General features: G+C 47.4%; 2 protein-coding genes across 12 annotated transcripts in view; one reads left to right on the top strand and one right to left on the bottom strand.

Annotated features, from left to right (window-relative positions):
- Positions 1–18,234, top strand: part of Ly6cl1 (Ly6-C antigen like 1) — a 94,884-nt gene extending 76,650 nt beyond the window's left edge. Inside the window, exons 3-7 of one of the 8 annotated variants that reach the window (XM_039079776.2) lie at positions 1,895–1,974; positions 12,404–12,507; positions 14,750–14,822; positions 15,769–15,885; positions 17,627–18,234. In XM_039079776.2, coding sequence (XP_038935704.1) covers positions 12,496–12,507; positions 14,750–14,822; positions 15,769–15,885; positions 17,627–17,844 — 420 coding nt within the window. In that variant the 5' untranslated portion in view covers positions 1,895–1,974; positions 12,404–12,495 and the 3' untranslated portion in view covers positions 17,845–18,234. Of the gene's footprint in view, positions 1–1,894; positions 1,976–11,983; positions 12,508–14,355; positions 14,437–14,593; positions 14,823–15,768; positions 15,886–17,626 lie in introns of those variants that run through there. The other 7 variants (XM_039079774.2, XM_063264151.1, XM_039079775.2 and 4 more) reach the window with 7 other exon arrangements.
- A 979-nt stretch (positions 18,235–19,213) lies between these two features.
- The window catches only part of LOC108351510 (uncharacterized), a 53,229-nt gene continuing 45,771 nt past the window's right edge, over positions 19,214–26,671 (bottom strand). For all 4 annotated transcript variants that reach the window (XM_063264664.1, XM_063264661.1, XM_063264663.1 and 1 more), the window contains one exon: positions 19,214–26,374. In XM_063264664.1, coding sequence (XP_063120734.1) covers positions 20,968–22,224 — 1,257 coding nt within the window. In that variant the 5' untranslated portion in view covers positions 22,225–26,374 and the 3' untranslated portion in view covers positions 19,214–20,967. The remainder of the gene's footprint in view (positions 26,375–26,671) is intronic.

The raw sequence follows: 26,671 nt of genomic DNA, 5'->3' as shown, positions 1-26,671 counted from the left end.
CATTAAAAGCCATGAAAAAAAATGAAGTGGGCCTGAATAAATGGAAGGGTACTCTAGACTTAAAAATAGGAGGATTTTTTTATTTCATTTATTAATTAATTGATAATTTATTATTTATTAATTGTATGTTTATGTGCACACGTGCGTGTAAGAGGTGCATGTGTGGAAGTCAGAAGGCAACTTACAGGAATTCTCCTTCTCTTGTGTGAATCCCAGGGCTCCAACTTAGATTGTCAGGTGGAGGGTGGAGGGTGGAGGGTGGAGGGTGGAGGGTGGAGGGTGGAGGGTGGAGGGTGGAGGGTGGAGGGTGGAGGGTGGAGGGTGGAGGGTGGAGGTGGAGGGTGGAGAGACAGAGGAGAAGGAAGGGAGGAAGGGAGGACAGGGAAGAGAGGGAGGGAAGGAATAAGGCAAGGGTCAGCTCCTACTAAAATTCACAAAATTCACAGGATTTTGTGGGACAAGACTGTAATCCCAGGAGTCTGAAGGCAGGGGCAGGAGGGTCAGAAGTTCAAGGGCACCCTCAAGTTCTTAGCAAGTTCCTGATTTACTTGAGATCCTGTCTCAAGGGAAACAAAAATACAAAACAAAAACTAGTACAATACAAACAGCCGCACGGGAGCGAGCAGAGTCCCGAAGCTCATACTCATGTACATGCTCAGGTGATTTGTAAGGGTCGTGGCTTGTCTGTCTGTGGTGAGAACAGTGTTTGCACAGCTGGGGCTGGGGTAGCTGGGTAAATTCAGAATCGAGTGATGCTTCCCTCACACATCATACCAATAAAATAAAATAAAATAAACCCAAGTAGATCCACAGTTTCACCCCAAGAGCTTAGCAGTAACTCAATAACAAGTTCTTTGGCTTTTAAGGAGGAAAGCTGCACCTCCCTCAGGTTGCTTGTTTGTTTCAGATAATGCCCTTCAAAGAAAGCCACATAGACCCAGCCCAAATCTCCTATCTTCCTCACCAGACCCTAACCTTGCTGACTGTCATGCTAAATTCTGCCTCTAAGGGAGCTCCTCTCTGTAGATGAATGGGGTTGAGTCTGGGCCCTTTTCTGCCCTGACATAGGAGCTCAGCCTGCAAAGTCTCCCTTACTCTCCTGCTTTGTTTAGAAAGATGAGCGTTGGGACTCTCATTTCCTCTCTTCCTGTCTTTCCTGAGCCGTTTCTTTGGGACAAACCCACTGCGTTCAGTAACGAAACTACAGTCGTCGTTACCAAACAGGAAAACTCCTTCAACCTAGATTTGGTGATGGTGTCTTAAACCAGACTACAAGAAGGAACAGAGTCCCTGGACATGAGAAAAAACCTTAAGCTTAAGGTAGTAGTTGTGCTACAACGTGAAATCCCAGCACTGGGGTCATGCAAGCAGGAAGAGCATGAGTCTGAGCCCAGCCTGGGCTGGAGAAATGGCTCTTAAGAAATGGCACTTACTGTACAAACAGAACATGTGTTCATAATTCCGGTGCCCAGGTAAAAAGCCTCCTGTGTCTGTGCTGACTGTAACCCCACCTTTCCATTGCTCCACAGGAAATGCCACTCCACTCTTCACCCCCTCCCCCAACCCCTGACAATCTTCTCTCCACCTTTATAAATTCATCTGTTCTGAATACTTTGTGTAAACAGAGCCAAGCAGTGCACACCTTCTGTGCCTGGCTTCTTTCACATATTCTAGGGCGCACCCCCAGTTCCCACCATTCAGTATTCTGTTCCTTTTTATAACAGAACCATATCCCATTGTAGCATGACTCTAGGTGAATCAGCCTTCCCAGGGTGCGGGGGGGGGGGGGGTTGGGTTGGGGGGAAACAGTGGACTCTTGGACAGGTGATTAACTGGTCTAACTGAATGAAGGCTGTCTCTTGGCCAGGTGATTAACTGAGTAACTCTCTTCTAGGGCGGAAGGGAGGACACTGATACAAAATGTTCTAATCTTTGGAGCAACCCAGAATGTCCTATCTCTTACCAAGGCCACAGGTATTATATTCTTTCTACTAGGCCTTAAGTGGTGGCAAACCAGATGTGTACCAGGAAGTGGGGGTGAGGACTTGGAAGGGAAGTTTCAATAAAGGATCTGCACCTTGCACTGAATCATCTACAAAGCTGGTAACAGAACAGAACTTCTGAGACTGCAGAGGTGAGAGTGCTGCAGGCTCACGGCTAGTGCTGTTTATCTTTACCACCCTAAACAGTCATTCCATGGCCACTGCTCCTCTAATCTAACATCCTGTGACTAACAGAAGCTTTAGGAATGCATTAATAAAACCCCAGCTTCCTCCAACCAGGAGTCATCAGACACCACCTGGAGTCTATAGCAGAGGCGTCCTGAATTCACTGTAACCTCTTCACCTGATGTTTTAACTCGTGTTGAGAAGTACCTCGATTTAGGGCTTTTCTTTTGTCCTTAATATAAAAACTTCATCGTATTGATCCATGGAACTTGGGGTTGTTTGTTTTCAGACCCAGGGTACAAGGAACTGAGGTGCGTATTTTTACATACCAAAGCAGACCTGGCCTCTAAATTCTCCCAGCATCCCTCAGTCCTTACCTGGCCTACCCTCCCCTCAACCCTGAACTTTCTAGCCCAGAGGCTGGTTGCCCTTCCCCAAAGGCTGTTCCCTATAGAATCTAGACATTTTGGTTTCTCCTCCCCTTCCTTCTCTCCTCTCTCCTCTCTCCCCTCTCTCTCTCTCTCTCTCTCTCTCTCTCTCTCTCTCTCTCTCTCTCTCTGACTTTCTTTCCTCCCAGTGATATCTCTGTCCTTGGTCGTTGGGGTCAATATATAATAATATTATATATATATATATATATATACATACATGTATATATATATATATATATATATATATATACTTTTTTAAAAAATCTGATTTGAATTGGGTCATTTTACTATCAGAGAAATAACTCAGGCTTTCCCCCAGACCACCCTCATTCATATTTGGCTTCAGAATGAACTACATTCGATCCCCTTTGAGGTGAGAGCTAAATTTTTATGTCACAGGTCCAAAGCTTCTGTAGTCTTCTAGGCCACTGTAACAGATATTACTGGGAGATCGCCAGAGATGGCCACTCACACATTCACACCGAGTGAAAAGCCAATTGCAAGTCTTTATTCCAGACATCTGGGACTACACCCAAGTGGTGGTTCCCTAGTTGTGGCCCCCAGTGTCTAGAATAGAGACTTCAAAGGCTGAAACCACATCCTGGCATCTTGGGCATCAGAAGCTCTGAGGAAGTCCACAGTTTAAAGCAGGCCTTTTTTTTTTTTCTTTTTTTTTGGAGCTGGGCACCGAACCCAGGGCCTTGCGCTTCCTAGGCAAGCACTCTACCACTGAGCTAAATCCCCAACCCCTAAAGCAGGCCATTTTAACAGAAGCTAAGATGATTGGTTGGCCAGCGTGGGGCGGGAGGTAGGCAGTGGGGGGCTTGTTTCACACAGACAGGCAGTTTTAATAAAAGCTAAGTTAGCTAGGACATCCTAGAATACAGAGGGGTGGTTTTCAATGGATTCTCCCTCACAGAGATCAGATTCTAGTCAAAGCTGGAAATGTCCTTAGCAAGAGTACAAGATGGAGGGCCCTGAGCACTGTCTTGCCCTGTCACATGGATGGATAGGGATACAGAGCAAGTGCTTTCAGAATCAAAATGGACTGACTTTTGTCAAGCTCTAACTCACATAAATAACAAGAAAAAAAAGGTATATGAAAATAGCCAAGGGGTTGTGAAGGTAAGAATGTAGTGCTTATGTTTGGACACAAACCAGCATGAAGCACCAACCCATTATTCATATAAAAGGCCCCGGCCAAGATGCTTCCCCATGACTGCTGAACCTCAGACTGGCTACACTGTTAGGTACTGTGGTGAGAAGACCACTATGGCAATTTGGAGCGAAATTTGAAACAAGTTTCCTTTTTATTGGGTACATATGCCAGCTCAGTAGTGACTGACTCCACCTTTTTTTCTGAGACCTGGCTTCTTTGTGTAGCTCTGGCTGTCCTGGAAGTCACTCTATAAACCTGGTTGTCCTCGAACTCTCAGAGATCTGCCTGTCTGTGCCTCCTGAGTGCTGGGATGGTTAGGAGTAAACTACAGACTCTTGGCAAAGTAAGTTTACAGGAGACAGTGTAGCAGTAAGGACAAATCTACAATAGAAAAACAAAACAAAATGAAAAAACCCGAAACAAACAAGGAAAGAGTGAGGTCTTCATGTGATTCATGGAGGTTAGGAAAGATGACCAAAGCAGGTCAGGGCCATGGGATGGGGCAGATCAGGCTCTGGGAAACAGAGCCAGACTTCTTTTTAACAATGCAGCATAAAGTTCTCCTGCCTGCAAAATTTCATCAGGAGGGCTCTTCATTTCCTCCTGGACATATTCATCCCTGTCAAATCCTTGACTATCTCTAATAATGCTGTTGAGTGTGGGTTGAGTGGTTCCCTGAAAAAATAAAGTCCCCTTGGAAATAAAGTTTCGGTTTCCCAGTGAAACCAGCAAAAATGGCTGAAAACCATTGTGAGCATTTGCTGGCTGAGTTGGTTCCTGGAATTCCCTGAAGGCCTCACCAAATAGAGAAAAACTAACATAGCAGCCGATCAGAAACCGACCCCTGTAACTTCCCTGGCGCCCGCTAATGAAGTTTTAGCTTATCCAGCCCACGCTAAAATTTCTCTAGTTTTCTGTACAAGACTTGGCGCCCTTTGTCTGGACTTGCCATTTTAATAAGTGGCCAACAGCCTGCAGGCAGACTTCTGGCTTTCTTGAAATTAAAAACACACTTGCCTATTGCATATGTGAACGGTCATCTCAGGGCGGCCATTTTGGAACTAAGAGGAGCAATTCTAGCATTGTTCACCTGACAGGTGGTAACACTTTGGAGGATGCAGGGCCCAGTTATGATAACCGGTACAAATAATATTAGAGGGCCAATTGAGAAAAATGCCCCCATACATTCCAACTGTAAGGCATTTTCTTAGTTGCTGATTGATGGGGGAGAACTCAGCCATTTGTGGGTGGGGCCATCCCTGTGTTGATGGCCCTGGGCTGTATAAGAAAACAGGCTGAACAAGCCCTGGGTGTGGGAGGGGAGAAAGCCAGTAAGCAGCACTCCTCCCTGTCATCTGCATCAGCTCCTGCCTCCAGATTCCTGCCCTGAGTGGGTTCCTGTCCTGACTTCCTTTTGTTGACTAACAGCCATGTGGAAGTGTAAACCTAATACAACCTTTCCTCCTAGACCTCAGTGCTTTTTATCTCAATGTTTCCATTTTGAGCCTTGCTTGATGCATTCTCAACAGGCGGGGGAAAAGGTCACTGTCCACTGTCGGGTTTCAGACCCAGGACAAGCCGCTAAGGTTCCTATTTAACCTATCAAAGCAGACCTGGCCTCCCTCTTTTTCCAGCATCCCTCAGTCCCTACCTGTGGCAAGGTGTGGCTGGCATACCCCACTTTCTGCTCTGAATTTTCCAGCCCAGAGGCTGGGCTTCCCGTCTTCCAGAAGCTCTTTCCTATGTACTTCCGGTGTGTTCTCTCTCTCTCTCTCTCCCCCCCCAACCCCATCTCTGTCCCCCTCTCTGTGTCTCTGTCTCTCTCTCTCTGATTATACAGTCTGTGTTTGTGGCCCACCCCCATCTCTCCAGTGATTTTCCTGGTCTCATTCCTTGGGACTGGTGAACCCAGAAGAGCTGAGAAGAGCCACAGGTACTGAGTGAGCCCAGAGGCCAGCTCCTGCCTTGATCTATTGGTATACCAATGGACACCACAGACAGCCACTTAGCCTTTCTCATAGCAGTGAGGAATGTCTTCTTTGTGAAAGCAGGAAACCAGAGTCAGAATTTGGGAGCATGGACAAGCAGGAAGCGTTCTTAGACCTATGAAACATCAACAACATGGCTGGCTAAATGAGACTTGAACACAGATGACACTAATAGACAGATATGCCCTCCTGGAATGGGGAAACCTTACAGGTCCCACCCAGACTTAGGCAAAGAACTGTGGGCAATGAAAAGGAATTCTGAGAGTAAAGTCTTACACAGGGAAGAGCTCCTAACCCAATTTCAAGTACTCAGCTCTGAAACCAGCTAACATTATACAGTGTGAGCAAGTGGTAATCATGTAGTTAGGAACATGTGTGTACATGCCTGTTTGTGTGTGCATTAACATCAATTAGATAAAAAGGGTCTTTAAAATTTGGAGAGAGACCAAGTGTGTTACACAGGAGGAAAGGAAGAAGAAAATGATGCCATAACTTAATTTAAAAAAATTTAAAAACACACGAGGCTCTGAGTGCTCTTACAAATGGTGAGAACATAATTATTTTTTGAAAAGTAAGATATCTTTTTTTTAAACAATTCAAGAGATCACACTCCCCATACATTAGACTTAAATCTACCTATGATGTTATTTAGACCACTGTTTCTCATGAGCTTTTTTCTTCTTGGTAAGGAAGTTATCTGCACATCATCTGCCCATTATTGTGTTAACCTAAACGTCAAGCGATAGTTAAATCTCTTTTCCCCATCACACCCTGATCTGGCCAATCCAATCGGTACCAAAATGTCTGCGAGAAATCCTGGGTTCATCTCTCAAGTCCAGCCTTCAAGAATACAGGGAAAAATAATGAGAAAGAATCTATGCACTTTAATTCCAACGACTTAAACTGTCCATTGCTCTGGCTTCTGCTCCCCTCTGCCTAGGCCTTGTAAAAGACAGGACAGAACCCAACCAGATGTGCCTAACATTTGACTTAAGAGAAAAGTCTAACTGTGAAGGACCCTAGTTCTTTCTAGAGTGTAAGAACTATTAGGAGGCTTGGCCTGGTAGAAAGTAGGTAGGTTATGGGGTTCCTGTGAAGGACCATAGGGGCTTTCACCAGCCTTACAACTACCACCTCAGGACAAGATTAGGCCAATACCAGCTTCCCACCTTGAGTCAAGGCTAGGCCAAGTTCCATTCTCCACCCTCAGTTCTCAGGAGGAGCAAGACATCCTGAAAAACTGCAGAATGTACTGATAGTCACCTGACCCTCTCTGGTCCCAGATAGAGTTCCAATGCATATCGTATGCTTGGAAACCAATAGATTCAAAGGTCAATATGCTTAGCTAACAAATTTAAACTGTAACCTTACTGGTGTAACCTGTACCCCTTTTGAAGAGTGGTTGACCCCTCACATGCTGTTGTGAGGCCAAATATTTAAAGTTCAATCTCCATTTTAGAAAACCTGACCTAAGTTTAAATACAGGTAAACTAACATGATGTCACCTAGCATTAGTTTCCAAGTTGTCACCCAGCAAACCTCAAGCCTAGCTCCAGTCTCTTGGCTAATCCCCAACATGACCAGCATTTCCAGGTCATTACCACAAGAGACCTGCAACCGAAGGTTACAGGCCCACCCCCTTGCCTAACAACCACCAATGCAGAAGAGAACAGAAATTAAGTTTCTGAAATGACTCCCAGCACCAACCATTTTATGTTAAAGGCCACAGTAGCATCCCAATTAGATGCTTGCACGCGTACTCCCTGCCTGCTGCTTACTATAAACCCTCGCCCCAGCACTCAAGCGGCAGGTCCCCTGTGGTCCAGACACTGCCTGGACCTGAAGGGACCCGGTTAACAGTTCTCTGCACCAAAATCCCATGGGGGGAGAGCTAAACCTTCAGAGGGGCAGACATGCCTGGGAAGCCAGAAGAGACTACACTCTGCCCACATTTCTGACTCCAGAGGAAAACACCTAACACCATCTGGTACCCCAGTGCATGGGGGGCCCTGGGAAAAGGCGGCACAGACCCTCCTGGTTGCCCCTCTCACGGAGAGCTCAAAAGCAGCCCCCCCCCCCCACGATCAACTTGAGCTGTGGGACCACACGAAAGACCAACTTTTCTGCTCCAAGCGACCTGCCTGGTGGACTCAGGACACAGGCCCACAGGAGCAGCTGAAGACCAGTAGACAGGAAAGACTACACGCCCGAAAGCAGAACACTCTGTTCCCATAACTGGCTGAAGGAAAACAGGTCTACAGAACTCCAGACACACAGGCCTATAGGATGGTCTAGCCACTGTCAGAAATAGCAGAACAAGGTAACACCAGAGACAACTTGATGGTGAGAGGCAAGCACAGGAACCCAAGCAACAGAAACCAAGACTACATGGCATCATCGGAGCCCAATTCTCACACCAAAGCAAACACTGACTATTCAAAGACACCAGATAAGCAAGATCTAGATTTAAAATAACATTTATCATGATGCTGGAGGACTTCAAGAAAGACATAAAGAACTCCCTTAGAGAAATGGAGGAAAACATAAATAAACAAGCAGAAGTCTATAGAGAGGAATCACAAAAATCCCTGAAAGAATTCCAGGAAAACACAATCAAACAGGTGAAGGAATTAAAAATGGAAATAGAAGCAATAAAGAAAGCACAAAGGGAAACAACCCTGGATATAGAAAACCAAAGGAAGAGACAAGGAGCCATAGATATAAGCATCACCAACAGAATACCAAGAGATAGCAGAGAGAATCTCAGGAGCAGAAGATTCCATAGAAATCATCGACACAATGGACAAAGATAATGTAAAACGGAAAAAACTACTGGTCCAGAACATACAAGAAATCCAGGATTCAATGAGAAGATCAAACCTAAGGATAATAGGCATAGAAGAGAGTGAAGACTCCCAGCTCAAAGGACCAGTAAATATCTTCAACAAAATCATAGAAGAAAACTTCCCTAACCAAAAGAAAGAGATGCCCATAAACATACAAGAAGCCTACAGAACTCCAAATAGATTGGACCAGAAAAGAGACTCCTCCCACCACATAATAGTCAAAACACCAAATGCACAAAACAAAGAAAGAATATTAAAAGCAGTAAGGGAAAAAGGTCAAGTAACATATAAAGGCAGACCTATCAGAATCACACCAGACTTCTCACCAGAGACTATGAAAGCCAGAAGACCCTAGACAGAAGTCATACAGTCCCTAAGAGAACAGAAATGCCAGCCCAGGTTTTATCCAGCAAAACTGTCAATTAACATAGATGGAGAAACCAAGATATTCCATGACAAAACCAAATTTACACAATATCTTTCTACAAATCCAGCCCTACAAAAGATAATAAATGGTAAAGCCCAACATAAGGAGGCAAGCTACACCCTAGAAAAAGCAAGAAACTAATCATCTTGGCAACAAAACAAAGAGAAGAAAAGCACACAAACATAATCTCACATCCAAATATGAATATAACAGGAAGCAATAATCACTATTCCTTAATATCTCTCAACACCAATGGTCTCAACTCTCCAATAAAAAGATATAGATTAACAAACTGGATACACCATGAGGACCCTGCATTCTGCTGCCTACAGGAAACACACCTCAGAGACAAAGACAGACACTACCTCAGAGTGAAAGGCTGCAAAACAACTTTCCAAGCAAATGGTCTGAAGAAGCAAGCTGGAGTAGCCATTCTAATATTGAATAAAATTGATTTTCAACTAAAAGTCATCAAAAAAGATAAGGAAGGACACTTCACATTCATCAAAGGAAAGATCCATCAAGATGAACTCTCAATCCTAAATATCTATGCTCCAAATACAAGGGTATCTACATACATAAAAGAAACCTTACTAAAGCTCAAAGCACACACTGCACCTCACACAATAATAGTAGAAGATTTCAGCACCCCACTCTCATCAATGGACAGAACATGGAAATAGAAATTAAACAGAAACTTAGACAGACTAAGAGAAGTCATGAACCAAATGGACTTAACAGGTATTTGTAGAACATTGTATCCTAAAACAAATGGATATACCATCTTCTCACCACCTCATGGTAATTTCTCCAAAATTGACCATATAAACAGGCCTCAACAGATACAGAAAGATAGAAATAATCCCATGCGTCCTATCAGACCACCACAGGGTAAAGCTGGTCTTCAATAAAAATAAGGGAAGAACGCCCACATATACATGGAAGTTGAACTATGCTCTCCTCAATGATAACTTGGTCAAGGAAGAAATAAAGAAAGAAATTAACGACTTCTTAGAATTTAATGAAAATGAAGGTACAACATACCCAAACTTATGGGACACAATGAAGGCTGTGCTAAGAGGAAAAGTCATAGCTCTGAGTGCCTGTAGAGAGAAACAGGAGAGAGCATATATCAGCAGCTTGACAGCACACCTAAAAGCTCTAGAGCAAAAAGAAGCAAATACACCCAGGAGGAATAGAAGGCAGGAAATAATCAAACTCAGAGCTGAAATCAACCAAGTAGAAACAAAAAAGACAATACAAAGAATCAACAGAACTAAAGTTGGTTCTTTGAGGAAATCAACAAGATAGATTAACCCTTAGCCAGACTAATGAGAGGACACAGAGAGTGTGTCCAAATTAACAAAATCAGAAATGAAAGGGAGACATAACTACAGAATCATAAGTAATTCAAAAAATCATCAGATCCTACTGCAAAAGCCTATATTCAACAAAACTTGAAAATCTGAAGGAAATGGACAATTTCCTAGACAGATACCAGGTACCCAAGTTAAATCAGGAACAGATAAACCATTTAAACAACCCCATAACTCCTAAAGAAATAGAAGCAGTCATTAAAGGTCGCAGACCCTCATAGAAGGCCTCATACCAATACTATCCAAACTATTCCACCAAATTGAAACAGATGGAGCACTGCCAACTTCCTTCTATGAAGCCACAATTGCTCTTATACCTAAAGCACACAAAGACCAAACAGAGAAAGAGAACTTCAGACCAATTTCCCTTATGAATATCGACGCAAAAATACTCAATAAAATTCTGGCAAACCGAATCCAAGAGCACATCAAAACAATCATCCACCATGTTCAAGTAGGCTTCATCCCAGGCATGCAGGGATGGTTTAATATACGGAAAACCATCAATGTAATCCAGTATATAAACAAACTGAAAGAACAAAACCACATGATCATTTCAATAGATGCTGAGAAAGCATTTGACAAAATTTAACACCCCTTCATGATAAAAGTCCTGGAAAGAATAGGAATTCAAGGCTCATACCTAAACATAGTAAAAGCATACAGCAAACCATTAACTGAATTAAATTAACTAAACATTAAACTAAATGGAGAGAAACTTGAAGCAATCCCACTAAAATCAGGGACTAGACAAGGCTGTCCATTCTCCCCCTACTTATTCAATATAGTTCTTGAACTTCTAGCAGAGCAATTAGACAACAAAAGGAGATCAAATGGATACAGATTGCAAAAGAAGAATTCAAAATATCACTATTTGCAGATGATATGATAGCAGCCCCTTTGTAGTGAGTCAGGCTTACCTGGCTGTTGCCAGGTAAATGTGGGCAGAGCCTAGAAGGAATGTTAACCCTGACCATACCACTGGACAGCCGTCACAAAGCACTGCAGGATTGGGGCTCCTCTCTCCCTACAGCAGGCTTGGACCTACTCAACTCCATTGAGACCAAAGCCAAGTTATGATAAAACCAGGCCGGTATCTGTTTTTCCAACAGAGTACTGTCTTTCAACCAGAGTACTGTCTGCTTAGAAACACTTAGAAGCCTCTGCCCTCACCACCCACTTCCTCTTCTATCCCCTTCCCCTGACTCAAACTGTATAATCCAGCCCCTCTGTTTCAGAAAAGGAGCTGTCCTTTTCACACAGTCTTCTGAATCATTTATCCCCACCAAACTTACTACCCTGCAACAGCTGCTTCCCAGCACCTCTGCATCCTGAGACCACACTGGTGGGGGAGGAGCAAGCAGCACTTGGAAGAGGTACACTTAGTTAAGGAGAAACCTTTGCTGTGTGACTGAAGGCGGTGAGGGAGGCATATGTGACCTTGGCTACTTAACAGAGATCCTTCATTCTCTGTGGAGAGGAACAGGCTTGGCTAATATTTGACCTGTTCAGTGTGACTGCAGTCAGGCTGCTGACTGAGTTGTAAGGCAGGAGAGAGGGCTGGGTGTGTTTTGTCTTGCATGTAGCCCTCTCTGCAGAGGGCCTGGCTTCACTCACAAGCCTGGTAACATCTGGTACATCGAACTCTAACAATTCGCAAGCCCACTGTTGCCCTCTCCTTAAGAGTTCATTTAGGGAGTCTGTCAGTAATTTGGGCAGGAGTACACACTTAAGGGAAGCCTACTTCCCAAACAGTGGTGCTGGGTGGAAAGTGGAGGACTCATGAGAACCCCTAGTTTAAGACTTTTAGAGAAGCAGTGCGAAGCACTGTGGTGATATGGTCACATAGCCATCCTGGAATAGGGATAACTTTGCCCAGGAGCCCCAGAAATGGGGTCAGAGGAGGAAAACAAGGACATGTATGTGATAACAGAGAGAACTCTCTATATTCACAGGGGAGGACTGTCAATTGGGGTTCCAGCCATTACTCCCTCTTGCTCTCCTCCAGCCACAAGTGATCTCAGAAGATGCTAGAATGTAGAGGAAACAGAAGATGAACTGGCAGATGAGACCTGGTCGTCACTTCATGGCTTGGATATTATGCGTGTTCCTGTAAGTGACCTCACCCATCATCTGTTAAAAATCCCATAAACTCATTTGGTGATAAAAATTGGGAGGGCTTGTCACTTGGATCTGCCACTGATGCTCCGGGTTTGTTTGCAGGGTCTTGTTCTCTGCTGCTCTTTCCTTTACATAGACTCTTTTCTATGCCTGGGACAGCATGTGAGGGGGAATTACAGAGGAAATTTTCCTCCCTGTTCTCTTCCTCCTACCACGGTGGTGTGCGCTGGGTTATGCAATATTGTTGGCAAACACGGTCTGATAGCATCATAGATTTTAGGTAACAAGGAAGGGATTTTTGTAATGGTGCTAGGGTACAGGCCATGGAAGCTAACAGGATTTTAACAGAGCCACGCATCTTGTATGAAGTCTGGAGTGATGGCACCGAGGCTTTCAAGCAGTCCTCAGGTTTGGTAATCATTACCGAAAAGGCCAATTCCCCACTGCTCCTTCAGAATCCTGCCTTTGGTCTTTGACACTGGAGTTGAATGTACATGTGGACCAACCAGAAATGGCAGGAAGAATGAGACTCTTGTTTCAGCCGTGTGTCTCCCATGGGGAGAATCTGCCAATGTTCCCTGAGCCTCTGGCTACCTTTCCTTGGTTGCCTTGCCTGCTTAAGTGGATGCACTCAGTTTCACTGATTCTGTGGACCATTTTGGGACACAGTTGTCCTCTGAGCATGCCTGTCCTTTGCTATGGCATCCTCTCAGGATGATTTCCAGCTCAGGTCTCTTTTTGTGACCAGCTTTCCTTCTGTAACCTGTATCAGTCAGTGCCTTGTAGAGGAGTAAGTGGGGCTACTCACTGAGCTCTAAGCTCCATGGAGTTGGGAAACTCAGACTCTGGCTTGATGTGGGCAAAATCCCAGGGCTGGGTCACAGATGTCATCAATATGTGGCTCATTAGTAAGGTTCTAATTGTTAGAATACTATGCCACCTGGAAGTGACATAAAGGCCAGGGAAACTCATGTCCATTGTGGAACACATTGGACTAGGACCTCATAGGTGTAGGGACAGGGAACATATAAACTGGAGCCGGGAGAATGAGCATGTGGCTGCTTCAACAGGCTTTTGGGCAGCGGGGACACTGGGGTCATTCATCCTCTGCATAAGACTGACTTGTGTCATGAAAAGCATCTCTGGCTCTAGCTTCCAGATGCTCATAGCACCCACAGCCCCAGATATCACCCAAACACATCAGACCCTGCTTAGTAACTTCCACCCCAGTTGCCAGTTAGTTCTTGGCCCAGGACTCTCACATTGTGGATGCAACACGCTGTTAGGGGCCTGCTCACCAGACCTAGACTCCAACTATTAGTCAGTAGTTTATCTGCGTAGAGGAAGGAGGGCTGTGGGCTCTGAGCCACTGCAACCCATACCCCCTATTTAGAGACAGGAAAAAGGCAGGTGGTGGTGGCAGAAACAGCAGCAGCTACCGCACACCTTTGATAGCTAAGAGTTCGAGCCAGCCTGGTCTCACCGAGGAAGTTGTAGGATAGCCAAAGCCACACAGAGAAACTCTGTCTCAGAAAATCCAAAACACAAAAACAAACAAACAAAATAAAAAACAAAAACCTGGAAAAAGTTGAGCATGTTGCTTCCTTCCTTTGCTTTCTGAATGGTAAGCACAAGTCACACAAGGCCCCTGCCCTTCTGCCCTCTGAGTTTTCCAGCACCAAGATCCCTCAGCAACTGCGTGGTCTTCCCTCCCCAACTACTGTAAATCTGGCTCCCTGAGCTAACCAACAAACCTCAGTAACTCTTATGCAATAAACATGAGACCTGGAGGATGTAAGTCCCTAAACTCTCCTTATTCCGGATGTCAGGTGGGAGGAGCTGAGGGAAAGTAAAGTACTCATATAAGTCTTCATCTGCTAGAATTTTCCACGGTGCCTGCAACCTGGTCACAGAGAGGAAGTAAGGACTGTTGTCAGGAGGGAGCTGATAGTTGGCAAGCACAGGGAAGAACCTCCTGATAGGGCTGTGGGAGGCAGTTTGGGGTTAGGAAGGAAAAGCTGGGCGGGTGGGAGATAAGAGATGTAGGCAGACATCTATTCCTTGGGGAAAGCAGTGTGTGTGTGTGTGTGTGTGTGTGTGTGTGTGTGTGTGTGTGTGTGTGTGTTTTGGGGTGGGGGATGAATGCCTGAGCTGCCTGGGAGCCCTGGGACTTGATTGGAAGTCTATTAACTGGCTCCAATTTCCAAGGTTTTCTCTCTGCACCCCTTCTCAGAGGATGAACAGTTCTTGTGCTATGAAGTCCTGTGTGCTCATCTTTTTCCTGGCCCTACTGTGTGCAGAAAGAGGTGAGGTGGAAAATGAGAGAGGACAGGAGGGTATATTGGAGTGGAAACGGGCCTTGGGGTTGTGGATACACCTGTATGCCCAGTGCCTGAGGTGTGCTGGGGTCAGGGGATTGGGGACTGGCGTGTGGTGGGTGAAGCCTCCTGTGCTGGAGGGCTTCCTGGGTCTGTAAACTGCCAGTGCCTGCCTTGCAACCATCACCACATGCCAGGGGGACTCTTGGAGAGCACTAACCTCTGCCACAAACGCTGGCCACCAGAGCGACTCTACCCTGCTGCCTTTGCCTCCCAGTCAGGACACTGACTTGTGTACACACAAACTGGCGAAGGCTTCTTTTGTGGTCAAGCTGCCAAATCAAGGGGTTTGGAATCCTTAACTCTTGGCATTTGGCTTTTTCTTATGCCCCAGCCCATGCCACAGGAGGCCCAAATACTAGAATTTCCTTACCTTAAGAGGTTCTGAGCTCAAATACACCAATACATCCAGTTATGTCTGTATTGCAGGAAGCCTTAGCTTTGAGCTGGACTCTGAGATGTTCAGAGCTCAGTCATGTTCCAAGACCCAGAGACCAGCTCTGCAGTTTTAGGGAGGGACAGGGCAGAACAACCCTCCCCATCTGGCAGCCCCCAGTACCTACTTATACACCCATTCACTGCTTCAGCAGACGTTTGGTTTCTATGCCTTCCCACTATGGTGGCTGTCTCTCTAATACCTCTTGAGGTCCAGGTCTCTCCTGTGGGGTTGCTTCACTGAGACTGCCGCACCGAGCATATTTGAATGACTGTTGTGCTTGGTTCACTTTTGCTTTTGGTGGAGGTGACTGGGCAGAAGTTTCCTTGCTCTGTCCTAGTGGCCAGCAGCTGTGTAAAAGTAAACACATTGTAGAGGACGGGTCTGGGCTAGGAAGGGCATGCCCTAACCTTCCTCATGTATTGGCTTCTTTCTCAGCTCAGGGCCTAACGTGCTACAATTGCATAGCTGTTCCACTTAATACTACCTGCTCAACAGCTACCTGTCCCTACTCTGATGGAGTCTGTGTTTCTCAGGTGGTAGAAGCTGTAAAGGGTAAGTTTCCTGTATCCTGTACAAATATGGGTGGGGGTGGCTTAGAAGAAAAAGTCTGGGTACATGTTCTGGACCATGGTTCCCCTCCTTCCAGGTAGATACCTCCTGGGGTGGGAGTGGGACTCCTGCAAAGTGAGGACTGCTGGGGTCCGAGGAAGCTCTGGGGTGTGGATCATAAAACCTGTTGGCATGCATGGTGTTCATCATCCCCTCCCCCCTCTGTTGCCAGGGTAGTCATGTGCTGCTCCTACCCTTCCGTTATATCTAGGATCTCACTGTCAGACCTGGAGAGCTGGAAGCATTTAGTGAGTCTTTGTATATAGTGAAGGAATCTGGAGCTAGGGCTAAAGGAATGACAGGATTGATGATAGAAGGGAGACCTTAGGGCATTTCAGACCCTTCAACGCACCAGTTTCTGACATATCCTCCAGATAGACAAGGCAGGAACAGCCCCATCCTGTTATGCAGTTTCCTGTTCCTGACCACACACTGCCTGTCTCCTGAAGCAGGTCTCCTAGATGTAACTTCCCAGGGAACTGCAAGAGTCTGAGAGGCTGGTTGCCCTTTTTGCTATGCCTCTGAGTGATCTACACTGTGCTGTGTCTCTGTGGTGTGTGTGTGTGTGTGTGTGTTTGCACGTGTTTGTCTATAAATGTGGGTGCACATGTATGAATATATGTAATGTAACGAAATGTATGTGAAGGTCAGAGGACATCCTTAAGTACCATTCCTTAAGCATGGTCTACTTTTCTTTAATACATAGGAGTTTTGAATTTTGTGGAACTGGAGGTGCAGAAGGTTGTTAATCACCATATGTGGTCTGGGGCCCAAACCCTGGGCTTCTGTAAGAGCAAAAAGTGCTTTTGAACTGCTGAGCCATGTCTCCAGTCCCAGCCATCTTTTTTTGGAGACAAGATCTTTCACTGGGACCTAGGAAAGGAGAGGAGGGAGGTGGCGGTGAGCTCCCAGGACCCTCCGATTCCCTCTCCCCAGCACGGAGATTATAACCAGCACCCCGTGCTTGGCTAGCTATTTATATGGTTGCTGGGAATTGAACTTGGGTCCTTAATGCTTCCATGTGGCAAGCACTTCACTGACTGAGCTGCTTCCACAGCACGTTGCATGTAAAGACACATGTGCACACACACGTGAATGTGCATGCACTGTGGAGGTACAAGTGTAAGGGACCCAGAAGTTGATGGGAATCTCCTGTGACAACTATTTTATTTACTGAGGCAGGGTCTCACACTGAATTCAAATCTTTCAGGTTCAGCTTGTCTAGCCAGTGAGCTCATCTCGGGGGATCCCCATCTTTGTATTTGAAGCACAGAGATACAAGTAGGCCACCATGCCTGCCCATTTTTTGATGGGCTTTAGTGACCAGAACTGGGAGGAGGGTGTCTCATGATTGTGCAAACAAGCAACCACTTTATGTACCAAGTCTCCATACCAGTCCATGGTTTTTATCTTTGTTTCGGTTGTTTGTTAGTTGAGACAGGGTCTCACTCTAGCCCAGGATAATCCAGAAGCCCCCACGTAACCCAGTTTTGAATTGAGTTCATAAAAATTCTCCTGCCTCAATCGTCCAAGTTCGGGGATTACAAGTCTGAGCTACCATTTCTGGCTTCAACATGCCTTAGAGACAAGTCTGGGCCATCCAGGCCTGGTGACATGTGGCCCAGATTTTGGGGTGCTCTATTGTTCCTGCATAAAAAGCGACTCACTCCCTGATGTCTTGCAGACTCTGTGAAAGGGAAAGCAAAGAGCAATCTATGCCTTCCCGGCTGCCCCAAGTTTCCTCAAAGAACTGAGATCCTGGGTACTGTTGTCTACACGAAGATCTCCTGTTGCAATACAGATTTTTGCAATGCAGCAGGTCCTACTGGAGGCAGCACCTGGACCATGGCAGGGGTGCTTCTGTTCAGCCTGGGCTCAGTCCTCCTGCAGACCTTGCTGTGATGACCCTTCCAAAGCCCCGCCACCCTTGTCCTTTTATCCTCATGTGTAATCACTCCTTCCTGGAGCCCTCTAGTGATAAATTCTGAGTAATAGAAACTCAGAGGTGGGGGTAGGGTGTGGAATACCTTTTTTCAACTCTATAGCTTCTGCTGGGTAGGTGCCCCACTCCCCTCTCTAGGGCTTTCAGATCTGTACTTCTTGGAATGCCATTGTGTTGTGGTTTGCTGCTCCTGGCCCTTGAGGCAGGTGGACAGCATGGGGAAGAGGCATAAACCCAAGGCACTGTGCCACCACCTCTATCCATACATAAAAATCTGGGGTCCTACAGGGTTCCCACACATGCCTCTCAAGGTCCCCCTATTTGAGTCCAATAAACTCTCTGTCCTCCCAGCCAAGATCTCAGTTTTTCTTTTGCTACACTGTGTCTGCTGAGTCCTGCCTGCCAGTTCACACCTCTGCCCTTTGTGCTACCCGCACTAGCTCACTCATGTTAGCCAGCTGAGAGTGGGGGACCACTTGGTATGGGTGGGCTTCCCTCAGGGCTGATGCTGGATGAAGAAAGAGGGGGGATGAAGAGCACTCTGCTTTATCTGCACAGGCAAGTTCTCTTGCTTGTGATTTGGCTGGAGTAGACACCTATTCTCTGCCTTGTGAATGCTGGTGACCCTGAGTCTTCTTTATGTAACCATCTCAAGGGCCTCTTTCCTCCCACACTCATTGGTGGGGATAGAACCCAGGGCCTAATGCATGTGAAGAAGCACCTTCAAGCCACACATGAGCACAAGTCATTTGCTTGCAATGGGGAGGCCCAGGAGACAAGTCCTCAATGGAGGGTTGTTGCTTTCCTATTCAATTCTATTAGTCCAGAGGTAGAAATCGTTCCCTGCATGGACTCATGACTTAGCTCAGAGTGACCAAATCTTCACACTCCCTCTCCTGGAGTCCTAGTCTATATTGGATGCCCCCAGTGTAGGCCTGATTTGACACATTTGCAACTAGGGATCCATCATTCCTCCCTTGAAATCTTGCTGTCCCAGAGCCTGTGTAGTTAACATCACAGGAGTCCTCACAAATATGGACAGCACCCTGGAAACATGGGTGCTATGGACATTATTAAACCCTGCTCTTGGAGGTCCTGAACATCTGAGATTTTGTCAAGGTGAAGATCATTTAAGGTAGAGTTATCACTCAACTAAGGAAGCCCTTGTCCCTGCAGCCTTCTCCCCTGGGACAAGCACAGACCCAGGAATGTGGCCATGGTGCTTGTTGGGCCATAAAACTTGAGTCATGAGTGAAAAGCTCTCAGGGAGAACTTTCCCTTGGGATGGAGACCCTCCAACTCTAAAGACCAGACCGAGACACCACAGGATGCAATCAGCAAGAGGATTTGGTTTATTGTCGGGATACACAGGCACAGGCACCTGCGGGCGCTTCAGTCACTCGGGGGACTGGCGCGCCCCACGGAACCAAGGATGGGCTTTTTATAGGATTTTGGGGGAGCAGAAGCAAGCATACAGAAGCAGATGCATGGTTACAGGGATATAATTGGTGGATTCTAATATGGCAAGGGTTTAGCCCGGGGGCAAGTTTCCTAGCTACCTTCCTGAAACATAACGGCTGACTCGGCCCCCCAAGGGTTCAGCCCGGGGGCAAGTTTCTTAGCTACCTTCTTGGAACATAACGGCTGACTCGGCCCCCCCCCCCACCAGGGTGTGGGACCTCTCCCGGGGCTTTTTTTCATTGTCAGGTGCTCAACCGAAGTCGTCCTGTTGCCAGGCCTTCAACCAAACACATCCTGCTTGGCAGCCGCTGTGTACTCAGTGTTCTAACCTTTCCCTGAACCAGTCATCTTAAGTACAGCCTTGCAAAATGGCGTTACTGCTGCTAAGCTGGGGTCTTTCATTCCCCCATTTTTTTTGCTAACTTTGAGTGAAATCTTTCACTCGACTTGGTCAAGAAATTTCTGTCTGGTGGGGGCTTATTCCCCCACTGACTCTAGGCCACAAAAGGACTAGGAGGAGCCACGTAGGAGTTTTAACTTTAAGGGGTTTGGAGTGCGCTGAACTCTCCATGTCTGGGGTGTAGTGTTGTGATTAGTCAATTCCTCAGACCGGACTGCCTTGACGTGTGGTGCGTGGATCTAAGCCGAGACTCCGTCTACCTTTAGGGCGGTCGGGGTAGTCAGGAGGATGGTGTAGGGTCCTTTCCACCGTGGCTCGAGATTCTTGGTCTGGTGTCTGCGCACCCACACGGTGTCTCCAATCTGGAACGGGTGTGGCACCACCGGATGCTCAAGCTTGTCCTGGTAAGCAGCGGCCAAAGGTCTCCAGACGTCTCTCTGCACAATCTGTAGGGCCTGTAAATGGGCCCTCAGAGAAGGGCTGTCAGCAAAATCAGCAATGTTTGAATCAAAGAAATGGACAAATGGGGGTGGTGTTTCATACATTATTTTAAAAGGAGTTAGACCATGGGGGCCCGGGGTATTCCGGGCCCGATATAGAACTAGGGGAAGGAGGGCCACCCAATCCTTTGAGCCAGTTGCAAGCGTAAGTTTGGATAAAGTCTCCTTAATTGTTCTATTTATGTGTTTTACCTGACCTGAACTCTGGGGTCTATAGGCACAATGTAATTTCCAATCAATCCCCAGCAATTTGGCCACCAACTGACTTACTTGGGAGACGAAAGCGGGCCCGTTGTCCGACCCCAATGCTTGAGGCATGTCATACCTGGGAAAGATTTCCTCGAGGAGCTTCTTGGTGACCATTTTTGTAGTCTCGTGCTTTGTGGGGAAGGCTTCGACCCATCCTGAGAAGGTGTCTATAAACACTAGGAGATACTTGTATCCATATATACCTGGTTTAATTTCAGTAAAATCAATTTCCCAATGGATGGCGGGACGGTGTCCCCTAGGACGAACTCCTTGTCCAATCATGGTCCTTCCCAGGTTAACCTGAGCGCACGCTTTGCAACTCTCAGTCACCTTTTGTATCGCTTTGTCTCGATTCAAAAAAACACAGATTTATCTCTTCCCGATCTAGTAAGGTTTTCATCTTCTTAAACCCCAAATGGGTTAATTTATGTAAAAAGGAGATCAATTCAAAAGTCCTTTGTAGACCCACTGTTTTAGTTGAGGGTGGTAGATGGCCCCCATTTTTTTAGGAGCTCTATGTCCTCATGGGCATAAACCCAACTGGTTTGTCCCACTGGTGGGGGCGTGGGTTGGTCTGGGCTATTTAAGGGCAAGATTTGTTTGCTCATGGCCACTTCTCGCGCCGTGGCATCGGCCAGCCGGTTTCTTCGTGCCTCTGGGTTGTGCCCTTTCTGGTGTCCTGGACAATGTATAATACTCAGTCTTTTGGGCAAGAATAGGGCTTCTAAGAGGGCCAGAATTTTAGCCTTATTTTTAATATCTTTATCCTCAGATGTGAGCAGCCCCCGCCTCCAGTAGATCTCCTCGTGGATGTGTGCCGTGGCAAAGGCATAACGGCTGTCTGTATATATATTTAGCCTCTTACCTTTTGCCACCTTGAGCGCCTGAGTCAAGGCGATGAGTTCAGCCTGTTGTGCGGATGTACCAGCAGGCAGGGCTTTTGCCCAAATCACTTTGTCCTCCGTAGTGACCGTAGCTCCAGCCTTTTGCTCTCTCTCTGCCAAGAAGCTGCTGCCATCGGTGTACCATATGTGGTCAGCATTCTGAAGAGGCTGGTCAGATAGGTCCGGCCTGGTTCCATGTACTTCTGCGAGGATTTGTAGGCAGTCATGCTGTTCTGCCTCCTCTGGTAGAGGAAGCAAGGTGGCAGGATTGAGGGCGACTACGGGCCCAAACTGAACCCGTTTTGCATCCAGTAACAAGGCTTGGTAGTGGGTCATGTGGGAATTAGAGAGCCAGCGGTCTGGGGGCTGCTTTATCAAGACCTCCACTGCGTGGGGTGCTAGGATGGTGAGTGGCTGTCCCAAAGTCAATTTTCTAGCGTCCTTGATCAGGACAGCAATAGCAGCCACCATCCTTAGGCACTGTGGCCAGCCGGAGGCCACAGGGTCCAATTTCTTAGACAGGTAGGCCACAGGGCGTTTCCAGGGTCCCAACCTTTGTGTTAGGACTCCTTTAGCATACCCCTGTTTTTCATCGATGAACAGTTCAAAAGGTTTGCAGGAGTATGAGGGTGGGATGCTGCCAGTGCCGGGTTTCTTAACAGGCAGAAGAGGCGTATTCCAAGGCGACCAGCAGGGGACTAGGATGCCTTGATCCAGAAGCCTCGTAATGTGAGGCCTTATACCTTGATAAGCTTCATGTGACAGGGGGTATTGTTTTATGGAGACTGGAGTTGTAGTGGCTTTTAACTGTATAATTAAGGGGGGCTGTTGGAGCGCCAACCCCATCCCACCAGTCTCTGCCCAAGCCAGTGGAAAATTTGTGACCCAAGTGTCTATTTCTAGGGATTGTGGCTTGTCCTGTCCCGGTTCATATAGTCTATATTCATCCTCTAGTTGTAGGGTTAGAACTTGAAGGGGAGTTCCATGGGGGCCAGTTATTTGGGCCCCTCCTTCCTCAAAATGAATTTGTGCTTTTAGTTTGGTGAGCAGGTCACGGCCCAGCAGAGGGTACGGGCAGTCCGGAACATGTAAGAAGGAATGGGTCACCTTACCGGTAGCCAGCTGAACCTGGCGGTCCGTAGTCCATCGGTATTGTTTCTCACCAGTAGCTCTTTGTACCCAGGCCGTCTGGTCGCTGAGTTGTCCTGAAGCTCGGGTGAGGACTGAATGCTGGGCTCCTGTGTCTACTAGGAAAGTAACCGGCTGCCCCCCAACTTTAAGCGTTACCCTGGGCTCAGGGGGGGGCTCCTGGCCCTGACCTCCCTAATCTTTATCTAGAGCCAAGAGGGAGGTTCGTGGTCGAGGCTTTCGGGGTCCACCAGGCTTCTTGGGGCACTCTCTGGCCCAGTGCCCTTTCTCTTTGTAATAGGCACATTGATCTTTATCCAGCTTCAGCCCCTTTTGAGCTCCCCCCTATCTCCCTTTCTTTCTTGGCCCTGAACTACGGCGGCCAAGATTCGACTTAATTCTCTCTCTTATTAAAAATCTTTTCAGCTTCTTTAAGTAAATCCTGTAATGTATAGCCCTGTAAATTTTTTAACCTCTGTAACTTAGTCCTGATATCTGGAGCAGCCTGCCAGATGAAGGACATAGAGACACTCGTCATTTGTCCTGGGTCATCTGGGTCATAGGGAGTGTACATACGGTAGGCCTCCTTAAGTCTCTCTAGAAAGGCGGAGGGAGTTTCCCCTGTTTCCTGTGATACCTGTTTTACCTGAGCCAAATTAGTAGGGCGTCGTATAGCCCCTCGGAGACCCGCTAGAAGCAACTGGCGATAAAGGCGTAGGTGTCCCTTACCTTCAGCTGTATTAAAATCCCAGTTTGGTCTCTTAAGTGGGAATGCAGCATCAATTTCCTCAGGCAGCTGGGTGGGACGCCCATCATCTCCCAGAACATGCTTTCTGGCCTCTAGGAACACTCTTTGTTTTTCTTCTGAGGTTAAGAGGGCCTGTAAGAGCTGTTGGCAGTCATCCCAAGTAGGCTGGTGGGTGAGTAAAACAGATTCTATTAGGTCGGTGAGTGCCACCGGATCTTTGGAGAAAGAAGGGTTGTGTTGTTTCCAATTGTAAATGTCAGCTGCTGAAAACGGCCAGTATTGGGTCTGGCCACCGGTTCCCTGTCTAAGTGGGAAAGCCTGGGAGGTTGAATCTGGCATCACCTCGCGCTTATTGTGTAATCTCCCTGCGACAGGGGAGAAACCCTTATCAGACTGTGGCCCGGCAACTGATCTGTCTGGCGGCTCTGCCTCCTCCGTTTTAGCCGGGCCTGTCATAGAGAAGATCTATGAGAGGGGAGTTTGGGTCTGCCGGGAGGACAGGTTTCTTAGAAGGCTCTGATTTCACAAAGGTAGAGAGAGGAAGACGTGGCCAGCGGACCGGGCAGGGCCGAGGGGACAGGCTGGGGTTGAGGGGAGGCCAATTCGGGTCCACGAAGGGTTCCGCCCAGGGGGGGGGGTTTAAGGCGAGACTCTCTCAAGTGATAATATAAGGAACCTGGTCAGGATGTCCGTGGATGACCCGATCTTTAACCTGTAAAATAATGATCTTATTAAATGTGCCATTCACTGGCCATCCCGCTCCGAAAGTGGGCCACTCGGATGTGCAGAGAGTCTGCCATTTTTCTTTTTTTTTTAACCTCGACGGACTGGATGTGTGCCCGGTCGTGGACGTCTTTCTAATGATCAAGAGTGAGACTTAGGGGCGTTGTTAGGGACTGTTCCATGTTAGTTCTAAGGAAGATTAGAACACAGAGAAAACAAACAACACCAACAGTCAAACAAACAACAGACAGGCGTGCTGCACGGCTTTGGTACCAAACTGAAAGCAAAAAGTCAGATGGAGGTGGCAAAGGTCCGGGGCCCTCTGAAAGCCAAAAATACAGACAGAGGTGCCGTTAGTCCGGATCCTTCTCCTCTAACCAGAGTCCCAGATTGGGCCCCGAAAAGTCGGGCCCCTAACACCCTTGGAACGTCTTCCAGGGCTGCGGGACGAGAAGTCCGAGCTCGTCAGCTCCTTCTTCGTCCTGCCCAAATTCCAAACAACCTGGCTGAGCGCTCACAGAACAGACCTGGCTGAGCACTCACAGAACAGACCTGGCTGAGCGCTCACAGAACAGACAGAATAAGGCAGAACGAGACAGAATCAGACAGACGCCGGCCGGCTTACCTCCCAGTGGGTGGTCGGTGGTCCCTGGGTGGAGGATCTCCTTTCCCGGCCAATGCACCAAATGAAAAGCTCTCAGGGAGAACTTTCCCTCGGGATGGAGACCCTCCAACTCTAAAGACCAGACCGAGACACCACAGGATGCAATCAGCAAGAGGATTTGGTTTATTGTCGGGATACACAGGCACAGGCACCTGCGGGCGCTTCAGTCACTCGGGGGACTGGCGCGCCCCACGGAACCAAGGATGGGCTTTTTATAGGATTTTGGGGAGCAGAAGCAAGCATACAGAAGCAGATGCATGGTTACAGGGATATAATTGGTGGATTCTAATATGGCAAGGGTTTAGCCCGGGGGCAAGTTTCTTAGCTACCTTCTTGGAACATAACGGCTGACTCGGCCACCCCCCACCAGGGTGTGGGACCTCTCCCGGGGCTTTTTTTCATTGTCAGGTGCTCAACCGAAGTCGTCCTGTTGCCAGGCCTTCAACCGAAGTCGTCCTGTTGCCAGGCCTTCAACCAAACACATCCTGCTTGGCAGCCGCTGTGTACTCAGTGTTCTAACCTTTCCCTGAACCAGTCATCTTAAGTACAGCCTTGCAAAATGGCGTTACTGCTGCTAAGCTGGGGTCTTTCAATGAGTAGGGATTCTGGAAATTTCTTCTATATTCTGCGTTGATTCTGTTGCAGCCTTTTCTTGAAAAGCTCTCAGGGAGAACTTTCCCTCGGGATGGAGACCCTCCAACTTTAAAGACCAGACCGAGACACCACAGGATGCAATCAGCAAGAGGATTTGGTTTATTGTCGGGATACACAGGCACAGGCACCTGCGGGCGCTTCAGTCACTCGGGGGACTGGCGCGCCCCACGGAACCAAGGATGGGCTTTTATAGGATTTTGGGGAGCAGAAGCAAGCATACAGAAGCAGATGCATGGTTACAGGGATATAATTGGTGGATTCTAATATGGCAAGGGTTTAGCCCGGGGGCAAGTTTCCTAGCTACCTTCCTGTAACATAACGGCTGACTCGGCTCCCCAAGGGTTCAGCCCGGGGGCAAGTTTCTTAGCTACCTTCTTGGAACATAACGGCTGACTCGGCCCCCCACCAGGGTGTGGGACCTCTCCCGGGGCTTTTCTCATTGTCAGGTGCTCAACCGAAGTCGTCCTGTTGCCAGGCCTTCAACCAAACACATCCTGCTTGGCAGCCGCTGTGTACTCAGTGTTCTAACCTTTCCCGAACCAGTCATCTTAAGTACAGCCTTGCAAAATGGCGTTACTGCTGCTAAGCTGGGGTCTTTCATTCCCCCATTTTTTTTGCTAACTTTGAGTGAAATCTTTCACTCGACTTGGTCAAGAAATTTCTGTCTGGTGGGGGCTTATTCCCTCACTGACTCTAGGCCACAAAAGGGCTAGGAGGAGCCACGTAGGAGTTTTAACTTTAAGGGGTTTGGAGTGCGCTGAACTCTCCATGTCTGGGGTGTAGTGTTGTGATTAGTCAATTCCTCAGACCGGACTGCCTTGACGTGTGGTGTGTGGATCTAAGCCGAGACTCCGTCTACCTTTAGGGCGGTCGGGGTAGTCAGGAGGACTGTGTAGGGTCCTTTTCACCGTGGCTCGAGATTCTTGGTCTGGTGTCTGCGCACCCACACGGTGTCTCCAATCTGGAACGGGTGTGGCACCACCGGATGCTCAAGCTTGTCCTGGTAAGCAGTGGCCAAAGGTCTCCAGACGTCTCTCTGCACAATCTGTAGGGCCTGTAAATGGGCCCTCAGAGAAGGGCTGTCAGCAAAATCAGCAATGTTTGAATCAAAGAAATGGACAAATGGGGGTGGTGCTCCATACATTATTTCAAAAGGAGTTAGACCATGGGGGCCCGGGGTATTCCGGGCCCGATATAGAACTAGGGGAAGGAGGGCCACCCAATCCTTTGAGCCAGTTGCAAGCGTAAGTTTGGATAAAGTCTCCTTAATTGTTCTATTTATGTGTTTTACCTGACCTGAACTCTGGGGTCTATAGGCACAATGTAATTTCCAATCAATCCCCAGCAATTTGGCCACCAACTGACTTACTTGGGAG

This window comes from Rattus norvegicus, chromosome 7 (assembly GCF_036323735.1).
Source record: "Rattus norvegicus strain BN/NHsdMcwi chromosome 7, GRCr8, whole genome shotgun sequence".
Taxonomy (NCBI): Eukaryota; Metazoa; Chordata; class Mammalia; order Rodentia; family Muridae; genus Rattus; species Rattus norvegicus.
The sequence above is the reverse complement of the archived record's forward strand: the minus strand, read 5'-3'. Positions and strand labels throughout refer to the sequence as shown.